The sequence below is a fragment of the Neolamprologus brichardi genome, chromosome 5, assembly GCF_056152115.1.
Source record: "Neolamprologus brichardi isolate AB-2024 chromosome 5, ASM5615211v1, whole genome shotgun sequence".
Lineage (NCBI taxonomy): Eukaryota > Metazoa > Chordata > Actinopteri > Cichliformes > Cichlidae > Neolamprologus > Neolamprologus brichardi.
This window is the reverse complement of record NC_142108.1, coordinates 18,138,775-18,151,772: the sequence shown is the minus strand read 5'-3', so window position 1 is coordinate 18,151,772 and position 12,998 is coordinate 18,138,775. Positions and strand designations below refer to the sequence as shown.

The following is a 12,998-nucleotide window of genomic DNA, read 5'->3' as shown; positions in this document are numbered from 1 at the left end:
AAGTGTATACTGTTAGAATGGTGGGTGCTTATTTTAAACATGGGATAAGTTATAAATAATGAGGTCAAAATATGTTTAAAAAAAGCATTCAGGCTGCTCTGAACGTTTTTTCTATTCTTGGAGTTGGAGTCAGAGACATCCTCATGATATACTGTGATCTGTAGTAACACAGCTCTGGTTGTGATAACTGAAGCTTCACGCAGCGGCTGTTCAAATATTGCATTTGGAGTAAAAGAATAAAAGCATGGAGCTGCAAATGAGCAAAACAGGTCATTGTGAAATTACTTTATTCAAACTAGTCACAGAGAACATCATATCACCAATACCAGATTAAACTGCAGTTCTTTTATTCTGAGCAATGTGATCTGCTGCTAAAGTTAAAAAACAAACAAACATACATTTAAAAATGGCACTCGTGTGTTCTTGGGTGATGTTTAAATATTTATTATACAGTTTAATGGAAGTAAACATAGTAAAAGTAACATTAAAAATACAAAAGATGTGTTTTTAATAAACTCATCTTATTTAAACATATTTTCTTTCTAAAATGCTTCAAAATTGTGTTTTTAAAGAGAAATAAAAGTCATGGCACATCTTTTATGCAACTTCTGAATAAAAGTTTAGATTTAGTCGAGTAGGAGCTGTATTGAACAACCAGTTTACACAAGTTTGACTGTTGCGGGTGACAACCAAGAAACAGAAGTGAGAATTTAAACTCAATCGGTTCAGTCTTTGCACAGTGTAAGTGCAAATAGTAATAGATGACATTATGTCTTATATCTATCTTATTTCATCCCTCCACCTCGAGAAACACGATTCTCTTGGCCACGTTCTCCTCGCCATATTTCTCCTGCAGCCGTTGGATGCCGATAGGCTCAGCCGAGAGCAAAAGTCTGTCGTCACAGCGATTCCAAAACGGTCCCGAAATGGAGGAGGGATTCAAGAGCAGGTCTTTTGCAGCAGAAAAGTCTCCGCTGGTCTTAAGTAAAGCTTTGGTCGCACTAATTAAGTCCTACAAGAAAAACAGCAAAGGTTAAAAATGACTTAACACAGAGAAAGCTGCAAGTTCCACAGTTAACCCCTTTATATCTGAATAAGCAAAATAAAGGTTGAAAATAATGGAGAAGAAAAACAACACCTCACCTTATCTGTCTGGTTCATGAGGTCTCTGATTCGCAGCTTGTCCTCCTCTAACAGGTCCTGAGTCAGAGAAAGTGCAGCATCTTTGTTCACTGTTGGCTGTGGTTCTGAAGGAGCTGCTGGACGGTCACTGCTGACAGACTGAGAGTCGTCTTCCTGAGGTTCACTGTCGAATATGAACAGGTGGGCCTTGGAGGTACCGACAGCCTCGGACACTACAGGCTCAGCAGCTGGTGGCAGGCAGCTTTTCTCAGCTGCACAGTTGTTACTAGTGGCCTGGGCCTGTTCCACATCACTCAGAGGGGTCTCAGTGGGTCCAGGTTTAGTGCAGGACTGTTTGGAAGCGGGATCTGGAGTTGTGTCTGCAGGTGGAGGATGAAGGGAGGTCGATGTAGCTGCTGTTTGTGCAGGGTTTTGGAGATCTGGAGCTTCGAGATCATCAGACTATGAGATACAAATGTAACTGTGTTAAAGAACATATATAACACAGAAAAGTATTATAAAACACTGAAAAACAATGAAATACTTGAATTACATCATGTACAGAGTCGAGCTACATGTAAAACAAGAAACAACACAGTGTAGCAGATGTTGAGAGTGCAGTTAAATGAAAACAGGAACTTTCATGTGTGTAAAAGAAGCAGCAGAAGCTTTTGTGGTCAATAACCAGCAAAGAATCTAGAAACTCTCTTCTATGGCTTCATGCTTTAAATCAGAACTATCATGTGGGGCCTGTGGTTCTCTGACATCCCACTATTTACAGAAAAGTATTTTACTACAATTACAATCTGTTAAAAATTTCAAATGGAATGCTTCTATTGTCACAACTCCTATTCAATTTCAATTCAATTTGATTAATAGTAAAGACCCTACAATAATATATAGGATCAGAGGATACAATCAGAGGATCCACTATTTTCAAGCATTTTGGCACTTGTAGAAAAAACATTCATACTGAATGTTACATTTTTAGGTCACAGGTCCATAAAGCCCAACAGGAGACACCAGCACTCCCAATCAAACTGGGAATCAAGAGTGGGAACTGTTGCATGCTGAGGCACTGAGTGGTGATTTTACAAAGTGTATCAAAACCAGCATCCTACCTCACTGTCATCTTCAAACTCCTTTGTTGCCAATTCAAGAATCCCCAACTTCCTCTTCTCTTTCTTCTTTTCTCCTTTCTGAGGCACTGGATTGGTTTCATCTGAAAACCACAAAAAGTATAAGAAGTGTAAAAAGAAGGGTTGTAAAAAGAATGAAAACGACTCTTTGTGTCATGACATACCTGCTTGTATTGTTTGAGATATGGCTGCGGGTGTACTCTGCTCCTCGTCACTCTCTGCCGCTGCTCTCGGAGTTTTTCCTCTGGCTTTCTTGGGAGCCGGCTGGTCTGTGGTCGTATCTTGTTGAAGAGCAGACTTAGTTTTTTTCAGGGGCTGGGGAGATGATGTGGTTCGCACTGCTTGGGTTGATGATGACCTCAGTTTTTTGCCGTACGGTTCAAGCTCAAGCTGCCTGCGAGTTGTTCGATGCAACGGTTGTTCCAGCACCGGGGAGGCCTTCTGCTTCTCTTTTGGCTTTTCTGATGAGGGACATTTGGGCGTGGGCTTAGGCTGAGCTGGTGTGGAGTCATCCCCTGACAAACTTTGTTTTTGTGGGGAGACAGGCTGAGGTTCACCTGTTTCTGCGTCTGTGGTCTCTGCTGTTAGCAGTTGGGTCTCTGCCTGTAGGTCCGCACAAGGCGCCGCAGTTTGAAAGGACTGAGATACTTCGGCTTCTAGAGTTTCTGATTGTTTGCTTTCAGTTTGTTGTTTATCTGTTTTCTGTCTCACATGTTGCTCTTGGTCTTGGTCTACATTTTCTGGTGTGCTTCCTGTTTGTACTAACTGGACATCCATCTGTGGAGACACCCATTTCAGGTTATGTCTTTACAGCAACTATAACCTCATACAGCACCCTTACAGCATACAAGCAGTGAGTTCCCACCTGTGTTAGGTCTGTTTCTGAAACATCTTCTTCACATGAAGATTTCTGAGCATCTGTCTCTTGATGCTCTTCCACCTAGAGGCAGACAGAGGAAATGAAAAGCTTCAGAATTAAAGTCTATTAAAAACGTGACTGCCAGCAGCCTGAAAATATGTCAAAGCTGAATTTGGTTAGTCTGATTTTATTTAACCCACTGCTGCCACCCAGTGGCAACTCTTCGCCCTACACCCGGTAAAAATGTTCCAGATTTTTATTAAAGCTTTGAGAAGTTTAGGAGGTAGCTTGTGACCTATTTTACTACACGTGAGAGATTTTTTTTTCCTTTTCCTTCTTTTTTTTTTTTTTTTTTTTTTTTTTTTTTTTTTTTTTTTTTACAATAAAGGCGTTTTAGTAAAATCAACAACAGGATTCTAATGTAAACACAGGTAAGACGGTTTAAGAATGCTGATGAAACCAGAAGTAGACACACTGTAAAGTTCACAAATGGGATGTGTTCGAGGACTAGAATTTGCATTTTGTGTTAATCGAAGTGGATAAAAAACAATCAATAATATCTCATATAGAACAATAAATATAACAACATAGTACAGCGGTCCCCAACCCCCGGGCCACAGACCGGTTTAGGCTTGTGTGTGAAATTTATGGTTTTCAGGGGTTTTTTTTTTATCATTATTCTTTATTGTTTTTATCGTTAACTCGGTTTCCCTGGGTTGTCTCCCGTGTGTTATGAATAAATCTTCTTTTTTTTTGGTACCAGGTTTATTTTGTTGTATTTATCTGCGACACCTTAAAGGCTGGTCTGTGAAAATATTGTCGGACATAAACCAGTCTGTGTGTAAAAAAGGTTGGGGACTGCTGATACAGTATATACAATATTCAAACCACAAACATGCTACAGAGGAATTCCCTCATTTTTGAACGAGTTGCTCAGTTTGTCGGGGCTGACCTTTCTCCTGTTCACAGACACCCAGCTCAGTCTCACCTTTACTCATATTCATGTTTCTGACTGCATCCACATGGTGCTGTGTAAGACTTTAAACAATCATCCAAAGGATTAAAAATTCTGAATTTTCTTATCTGGTACATCTCATCCTGCTTTACAGTCGTAATGTAGATTCTAATATCATTTTGCCTGTCAGTCGTCTAATGTTAGTGGATGCTGTTGTCACTGCTGTGATGTAAATATGTTGATATTTTGGATACAAATAACAAACTTTGTTCAAATGGAACAACACTGGTTTAAAAATGGTTTACTTACTTTTACTTAGCGTCTCTACTAGAGATGGCACGATACCACTTTTTTATGTCCGATACCGATATCATAAATTTGGATATCTGCCGATACCGATATGAATTCGATATAGTGTGTTTTTTAATCAATAAAACGTTTTTTTTTAATATCTTGCTGCATTTTGTATAAGTTTATACTCAAGTTTAAATAAATAACAACACTAAAGCTATTCTGTTATACCTGTATGTAAAAAATACAACAAAATATTTCATAGTTCAGCAATACTGATCAATCTAATAAACGTAAACCTGCTCCATCCTCCCTATTCTGGTATTTTAAAGAGTACTTAGCAGAAATATCAAGCAACCTAACTAATAGGGTTGCAAACTCCCAGCAAAAAAAAAAAAAAAATAGGGAACCACCCCCCACCCTCCAGCTCATGATGCTTAATCGATGTAATCAAATTTAATTTGATGCAGGGGGAAAAATGCACAGAAAGAAATTATTTTTTAAGAATAATTAAATAGATTCAACATCTTTCTTCAACAGAATTGCAGACTGCACAGATGGTATCTTCCCAAAGGAAAAAGTAGTATAGCTTACTAGGGTATATTAGACTTAACAGTTACTATATACAGTAATGGACTTCTATATATTTTACATCAGATTAAAACTTTGGGTGTAAGAGTCAGATAATTATTTATTAAAAGCTAGATATTTTAAATGAGAACAAGAAAGAAAAGTATGTCTTTGTGCCCCCTTTTCCCTGTTCATGCCCTATCGGCCCCCCTGGCTAAACTTTGCTAGATCCGCCCCTGCACAGTTACCAGCCGTCAGCTACGTAGAAAACGATCCTGGTCTAGAAAGTAATATTAAATAAATTCTAACAACAGCTTATCAAGCTTAATAGTGCTGCTGTTGTTCAGCCGCTGGTTTCCTCTTTCTGGTGAGAAGTGGGCCAAAAACTAAGAAGAGAGACGGACTCTCGACAGAAAAGCCGATCAGCTGATCATTAAGCAGTTTCACGATTGAAGTAGCAGCAGGAGAGAGAGAGAGAGAGAGAGAGGCAGTCGCTCCATATATCTGTTGTTAAGCTTAAGGTGGGAATGCTTTACAAACATTCAGAGATGAACTTACACACTTGCTTTACTTCTCTCTGGGAAAACTTCCTCGGAGATGAAATGCTGGTTTGCTAGCAAGGCTACAAATACACACAGCGGCTCTATCACGTGACGCATACTGCTGCAACGTGCTACGGTTATGAGCCGAGTTACGCCGTGTAGCAAGCTTTGTGAGGTGCTTTTTTGATATTTAATGGATCGGATTACATTTTTTATTTCTCGCCGATATCCGATCCAGTAATTTGGGTCAGTATCGGACCGATACCGATACGTAATATCGGATCGGTCCATCTCTAGTCTCTACGTGGGTTCTTTTACTAATAAAGCCACTTTCCGCTGCGTCCTTATTCACAAGGATTGCCACAGTTGGTAGCGCTGCATGTTTGCACTGGCTGCCTTTCCTGATACAACTCCAAAGGGATTTGTGTCTCCTCCCAGGATCAAACTGGGACTCTTTCACATGTTAGGTTTTTAAATCTCTAAATGGTCTGCCACCTGTTTATTTATCTGATTTGTTGAAGCCCCATGTCCCCGTTCGTTCGCTTCAGTCAGCTGAGCAGCTGTTGCTTTCAGTCCCTAAGTCCCGGCTGAAACTTAGAGGAGACTGAGCGCTCTCTATTGCGGCTCCGATGCTTTGGAATAATCTTCCTCTCCATATTAGCTACATCAGCGCCAGTTTTTAAATCCAGATTAAAAACCAATTTTTATTCTCTGGCTTTTAACTCTGTGGGCAACTGACATTTTTATTAATTTTATTGCTATGTTTGGTTTTTCCTATTGTATTACTATATTTATATTTGTATTCTACAGCACTTTGGTCTACCAGGTGTGTTTTTAAAGAGCTATATAAATACAAGGTTCATACGCCTTTTTCAGGGTCAAATTCAAGCACTTTTTAAGCACCCCCAACAGAATTCATGTTTCAATTTGCATCACCTCAGTAAGACCATGTGAAAATTAAAACAAATCATCCTAGGTGAACTTAAACACCTTTGTTCCCCTTTTGTTAAGACGCACCACACAAAAATACTGCAAATGCAAACCCTCTGGGGTCCGGGGTATAATTGGCCATTTTTGACTACTTGTGATTTGGCCTCTATATTTCACCTTTAAAAACTGTTTATCTTGCCAATCTGTTATTTTCTCATTTTGACATACTGTATTAGCACAATTTATCTAAATTCAGACAAAATTTAAAATACGAGTAGAAAGTGATATTTTTGACTGTAAAAACCACAAGCATGTTTAACGAATCATTTTCATAACTTGAAATGCAAATAGAAATTGTACATTTTTTAAAAAATATGCACAAGTTTTGCAAACAACAAAGTTATATGGTACTATGTACCTAAAAATGCAGCCAAGGCTCAGACGTTTTTCATATAACCATTTAAAACTATTTACAGAACAATCAGGTGTTCTGTATCAAATAAGAAGGCCCACAAATTATTTATGCAACTCCAAAAAATAGTTTGTGTCACTATAACACAGACGAGAACAGCACAGGGATAAACCTGCAGGTCTGACAGCAGGTGTGTCACTCAGCGTTTACACTGCAATCTGCCTTTGGTGGCTTTTTTGCAGCAACTGTGACATTCACTAGTAGAACTGACACACAAAACAAAACAACGACTACACCACACACTAACTACACAAGACAACACACTAACTTGAGACTCCAAACACGGGAAACGTCACAAATCTCTCCCGTATCAAAACTCTCTCGCCGGTCACTCCTAAAACTTGCCCCTAAAAAACCCCCAAAAAACAAAAAACAAAACAAAACTTGCCTCTCTTCCCAAACAACCAAATGCCACATGTTGCCATATCATTTTTTGATTGGTCGACATGGTACATTTTTCCACCAATAGGGAAGGAGTACTTTTTTCTTTTTTCACTCAAAAGCAAAGCGTGTTTGCTAGCACTCTCCATAGAAAACGCCGTTTCTTAGCGGAGTAAACGCCACTGTTTTATTCAGAAAAACAAACATCGGTTTTACATGGCCTATCAACACAATTTAAAAACTGGTATATAGTTTGAAGTCCGCACATTTGACCCAAGTTGAAATGGAGACGCTGGGTCCGTCGACCCCAGAGGGTTAATCAGAAAGCCATAAGTTGGCTAGTTATGTATCGGGCTAATGTTTAAAGCTTTCACTTGAGTAAATTAACTCATATTACTGTTAAATAATGTTAGCTAAATTCACAGCATATTCCATAATAGCGCTGCCATACTGCATCACACTCAGTGCATTTCAATCATTTCTCCAGCGAGTTTGATAGCTAGCAAAAATAATAATCATAATTTTAAAAAATAGCATTGTAACGTACATCGACTGTCCGAGGGAGGGGCAGGGTCACACCTTGAAACAGACGCAAGGCATCCCAGGCGGGGAAATTTTGCTTTTACATTTTGCGACTCATTTTATTTCTCTATCGGATAAGAAAACTATTCAATCAGATAGTTATTTGTAGTGAATGAAATACAGTTACACTTTCAAGCACTTTTAAGCACCACATCTGAAATTCAAGCACTTTTCAAACCTTGAAAAGACAACATTAAAATTCAAGCATTTTCAAGGATTTCAAGCACCCGTACGATGTGCTCAAATAATAATAATAATAATAATAATAATAATAATAAGCGATGATGATGATGAAAATTAAGCAAATGTGTAAGCCATTACAGTAAGGAGCCACTTTCTGTCACTGTCTCTGTCACTTACTAAATACTGTTTTAATTTTATGATGTCGTGGAAATAGCCTGTGTATTTAAAGTCAAACTTTACTTTGAAAATTCTAACTAAAAAAAACAAAGCAATAGTGGAAACAGACTAACATATGACAAAAAACACAACTAAAAATAACAAAATCGTAACGACAACATCCAGATAGTTAATCACCTCTGTCTTTTCTTCTGCTGTCTTACTGTCTTCTGGCTTTTCCGCCTCCACGGCGGCTGTCTGTTTCCTAGCCAGTTGTGCTTTGTAGCGGTGTTTCATCGACTGCCAGGGGTGTGCGGTCACATGCTGTTTCTCCATCTCTTGCCAAAGCCGGTTTCCCCCAGTCTCCGTCTTGTGCTTGCTGACATAATTTAAAATGGCAGCATCTTCTTCAGGAGTGTAGGCACTTCTGCCTTGTTATAAAAGAATGTAGACATAATGTAGAAAACGGAAGCAGATTTAACTATCCACCAGATTTACACACATTTCTAATTGTAACTTGTAAACAATTCAAGTAATAAAAAAAATGTAATCTGTAAAGTGCAGACGTGTTAGAACACAATCCTTCAGACATGGAAAGTCGGGGGTTTAGTCGTACCTCCTGTGACTTGAGGCGAACTGTTTTTGCTGTTGTTGAGTCTAGCAGAATGTCTTTGGCCCTTTTCAGGATTTAGCCTGTAGTCCTCTAAATTCAACTGTTCATTCTTCTCAACACAGTCATAAATATACTGGGTGGACACGTACCTGAAAAGTAAACAAGGCATATGTAATAAGACTTCCAGCTATGCTCCAGTGCTGCTGTTGTGTGTGTGTGGGATTCATAAGATATGAATCATAAATGGGTTGAATAAATTTATCACCACCAAACTAAACTGAAGAAGCATTTTCTTTTTTTTATCTTCTTCTTATTGACTGAAAAAAACCCCAACACATTTCTTTAAACGTAAACACCTGCCAATATTAACATGAATTCTCAGTTCACCACGTACCAGTGTGCAGTGGATTCAGGAATGACACTTCTGTCCTCAGGATCAGTCAGCAGTATTGCTTCTGGTTGCTGGACGTTGCACAACATTCCTCCTCCAGCTGAAACCAGCGGCTGGAGTTTGCGTTTGATGGGACCAGGTCGCAAGAAGAAATTCATCGGTTCACCCTCCACAGTCATGAAGAGAACTGGAGAGAAGGCAGGCTGGGCCACAACTTGTCTTTGGGATGGCATCTCACCTTCTGGAAGAGATTCAATAACAGCCAGTACTATAAGTGTGCTACATGGATGTGATGAGTGTGAAATTCTGGACCAATAGCAACTTACATTTTCTGTATATTTTAGTTTTAGGTTGTTTTTTTTGTTGCTGTTGTTATTAATTCCCTTTTTTGCCAGGAGGAAAAAAAAATTAGATTATTACACAATGATTTGTTAATTTTTTAGACTTGTCAAGTCTTCCATTTCTTTATCACACACAACAAATAGAGTTCATGGCCAAAGATAAATATCTTATTTAAAATTGGTCAATATTGGCAGTATATTGATGCATCACTATTCTGTTAACAGTTACACAATTTGTGATCTTTTTTTTTGGTCTTTATATACACAGTCAACTAGGCAACTTTTATAGTCAACACATATAAATCATCTACCTAATGAATGTCAAAATTTTTAAAATGTTTTATTCTTACAGCAATGACTCAGTTTTAGGACTGTCTCATGCAATCATGTCTTTTACTAGATACCAAAAGAAACCAAAAACAAAAACTAGTTAAGTGTGTTTCACAAAGAGAGGCTTGACACTGCAAGTTCAAATTAAGTGTTAAGTTCAGATATCGTGGGGTCACACTGGACTTAATTTAAAAGTCAAGCCGAAAAGTTAATATCAATCGTTATATTTAATTTCTAAAGTCTTACATTAATTGGGCCATTTGTGGCTCTCATTGCAACCAAGATGCTTCTATTTATTTAATTCTATTATATTTATTTCTTTGTATTTAATTTTTTGAGCTAAAATTAAAAAATAACTATGCTTGTTTTATATACAAAGGTTTTGTGTGTACAGTATTTGCCCACTTTCTCTTTCGTTATTAAAAGGCTACCCACCATAGCCTTTTGTGGTGGTGGTAATTAAATCACCACTAAAAGCCTCTTTTCCATCCAGCTATCTTTGCACATTATATACCGATTTCTAACCTTCCTTCAATTTCAAAAATTCTTGAAAGAGTAGTTGTCATCAACTGTTTATTTGAAGGGTTGCAGTCAAGATTCAGAAAATCTTAACAGTACAGAAACGGCACTAGTGAAGGTTGTGAATGATCTTCTTATGGCTTTGACAGTGGATTCATCTCTGTGCTTGTTCTGCAAGACCTCAGTGCAGCATTCGACACTGCTGATCACAATATTTTACTACAAAATGTGGGTATGAAAAAACTGCACTGCAGAAATTTAAATCATATCTATCTGATAGATAGACAGTTAGTGAGGATCATCACTGTTTACTTTATACAGACTTCCCTTAGGTAACATTATTAGAAAAGACTTTCTTACATGACTACTTACATTTATTTTAATGCATTATTGTAATGCAGATGATACCCTGCTTTAATTATTCATGAAACCACATTATACAAATCTACTAGAAAAAAAAGTACAGGCATGTCTTAAAGACACCAAGGCCTGGTTTCAACTCAGATCACTACAACAGTTGCAGGTAACCACTAATTTCCTGCTTTTAAATTCAGACGAAACTGAGCTTTATTGTACTCGTCCCTAAAAATCTTAGGAACATGGTGTCCAACCAGATACTTACTCTGGGTGGCACTATTTTAGCCTCCAGTAACACCGAGAGGAACCTGGGCATCATTTTTGATTAGGATATGCCCTTTAATGCACGCAGTAAACAAATATGTAGGACTGCTTTTTTTCCATCTGTGCATTAGATTAGAGATTAGATTAGATTAGATTAGATAAAACTTTATTAATCCCTCGGGTAGGTTCCTCTGGGAAATTTGTTTTCCAAAAAGCACAGCACCGGCAGAAGTTACAGAGTTAAGAATATTATATATATATATATATATATATATATATATATATATATATATATATACACACACACATATATAAATACAAAGACATATATAGATAAAATATACAAAGGGGATAAATAGAATAAATAGGAATAAAAATAAAAATAAAAATACAAGTGAATTGCACATTTCAAGTATGGAGCTCATTAGCTCTAAAATTAGAAACATCCTGTCACTGAGTGATGCTGAAAAGATATTTCATACATTTATTACTTCTTGCCTGGTCTATTGTAATTCATTAATATCTGGTTGATCTAAAAGTTTTACTTATGGTTCCTAGAGATGGACAAACTGTAAGTAAAATTAATACTGAAATAGCCCTTGTGGGTGTGTCCTGCCATCTCTCCAGCCTTCGTGCCACCTTTCTGTGCAGCATATTCTACTCAGTAATTAGGCTAGAGTACTTAAAGTCAGACTTGTACACTTATGTGTGTATTTACTACACTTCAGATCAGTAGAGCGGTATGGTGTGTTTTTGCATCATTTAACCATTTTAACTTACTCTGTTTGGACCAACTTTCAGGTTTTGTTATGGTCATCCTTTTTGAAAGGTGACAGCAGCTTGTCCATGTCACCTTTCAGTTTCATTATTGGAAAAAAAAAAAACAACGATTTTGTTGCCTCATTGTTTCCTTTTTGTCACTTACCCCAAACCCCCTGGACATTTAGGCGGGCCTAACGCTAACTGTAATAAAGGAGTGGTGTACCCATCATAATTTAAGGCACATCTCCAACAGTAGATGGTGGCTAATCAGATCTATATACGTTCATTTTAAGACTTCACACTACATTACTTTACTTATCTATTGTCTGTTATGAGTTGTATACTTGTATATTTTATGTAATCTGCCTACGGATTTAAATGAACTGTTTTGCTTATATTTGTATAATTTCCAACATCCATTGTTCGTGCTGAATTTATTTAAAGGTTTACAGTGTTCAAGCTTGGATGAAGCAACTTTAAAATGATTATTTAGTGAGATGGTTGTTTGTTTTATTGATTTAAGTGGGTTCTTGGTATAGTAAATATACAACAACATCTATTTTTGTGTTTATGTTTGTATTTTTTGTTGTAGTTTACAATATAAAACGGTCACTTAAATTCACTGTGAGGTCGTTGTGGCTGATTTTCTTATAAGGGAATATTATAAAATAAAATCAACCGGAAACTATGCAAAGCTGGACAGATTCATCCAGTGTAAAAATATGAGGCACAGAAAACGCTACGTGCACCGCTGAGACACGTTTTTCAGGCTCACATGAACAGCAGGGAGGAGGTGTGTAACATCGCTAGCCCATCAAATGGCAAACTGTAAAAAGAGCAGTCGCCTAAATAAATGTCATCTTAGATTAGAAATAATATTTTAAACTTACCGTGCACTTTGCCTTCTTCCTAGCTAGTCTTTCCCGCCCCAGAAAAACATCAACGCTCACTTCCGGGTCTTTTTCTTCCTTGTTGAATTGTTAGAGGTTAGAGGCTCCGTATCGCCCCCACTGGTCGCATCCATATTATGCGGTAAAGGAAAAAGTACGTAAAGAAGTAAAAGTAAGTAAAGATCTTGTGAAAATCCTCATTTATAAGTAAGGAAAGGAAAATATACACGTTGTTGTGAAATAATACTTAAAATATCATAATGATACTGAAAATTATACTCATATAATTATAGCTGCTAAAGTAGAAGGTCAAGAATAAAAAGTAAACAACAACAATAATAATAGCTTT

The 12,998-nt window shown here is 37.5% G+C and overlaps 1 protein-coding gene across 1 annotated transcript; it reads right to left on the bottom strand.

Moving 5' to 3' along the window:
* Positions 1 to 276: 276 nt before the first annotated feature.
* On the bottom strand, positions 277 to 12,716 carry terf2ip (telomeric repeat binding factor 2, interacting protein). Its single transcript, XM_006783250.2, has 9 exons — positions 12,650 to 12,716; positions 9,190 to 9,427; positions 8,799 to 8,944; positions 8,381 to 8,613; positions 3,127 to 3,201; positions 2,426 to 3,038; positions 2,244 to 2,344; positions 1,144 to 1,584; positions 277 to 1,012 (listed from the first exon to the last, which is right to left on the bottom strand). Exons 2-9 carry the CDS (start codon positions 9,417 to 9,419, stop codon positions 791 to 793), a joined length of 2,061 nt encoding a protein of 686 aa, XP_006783313.2. The 5' UTR covers positions 9,420 to 9,427; positions 12,650 to 12,716; the 3' UTR covers positions 277 to 790.
* Positions 12,717 to 12,998: the final 282 nt, after the last annotated feature.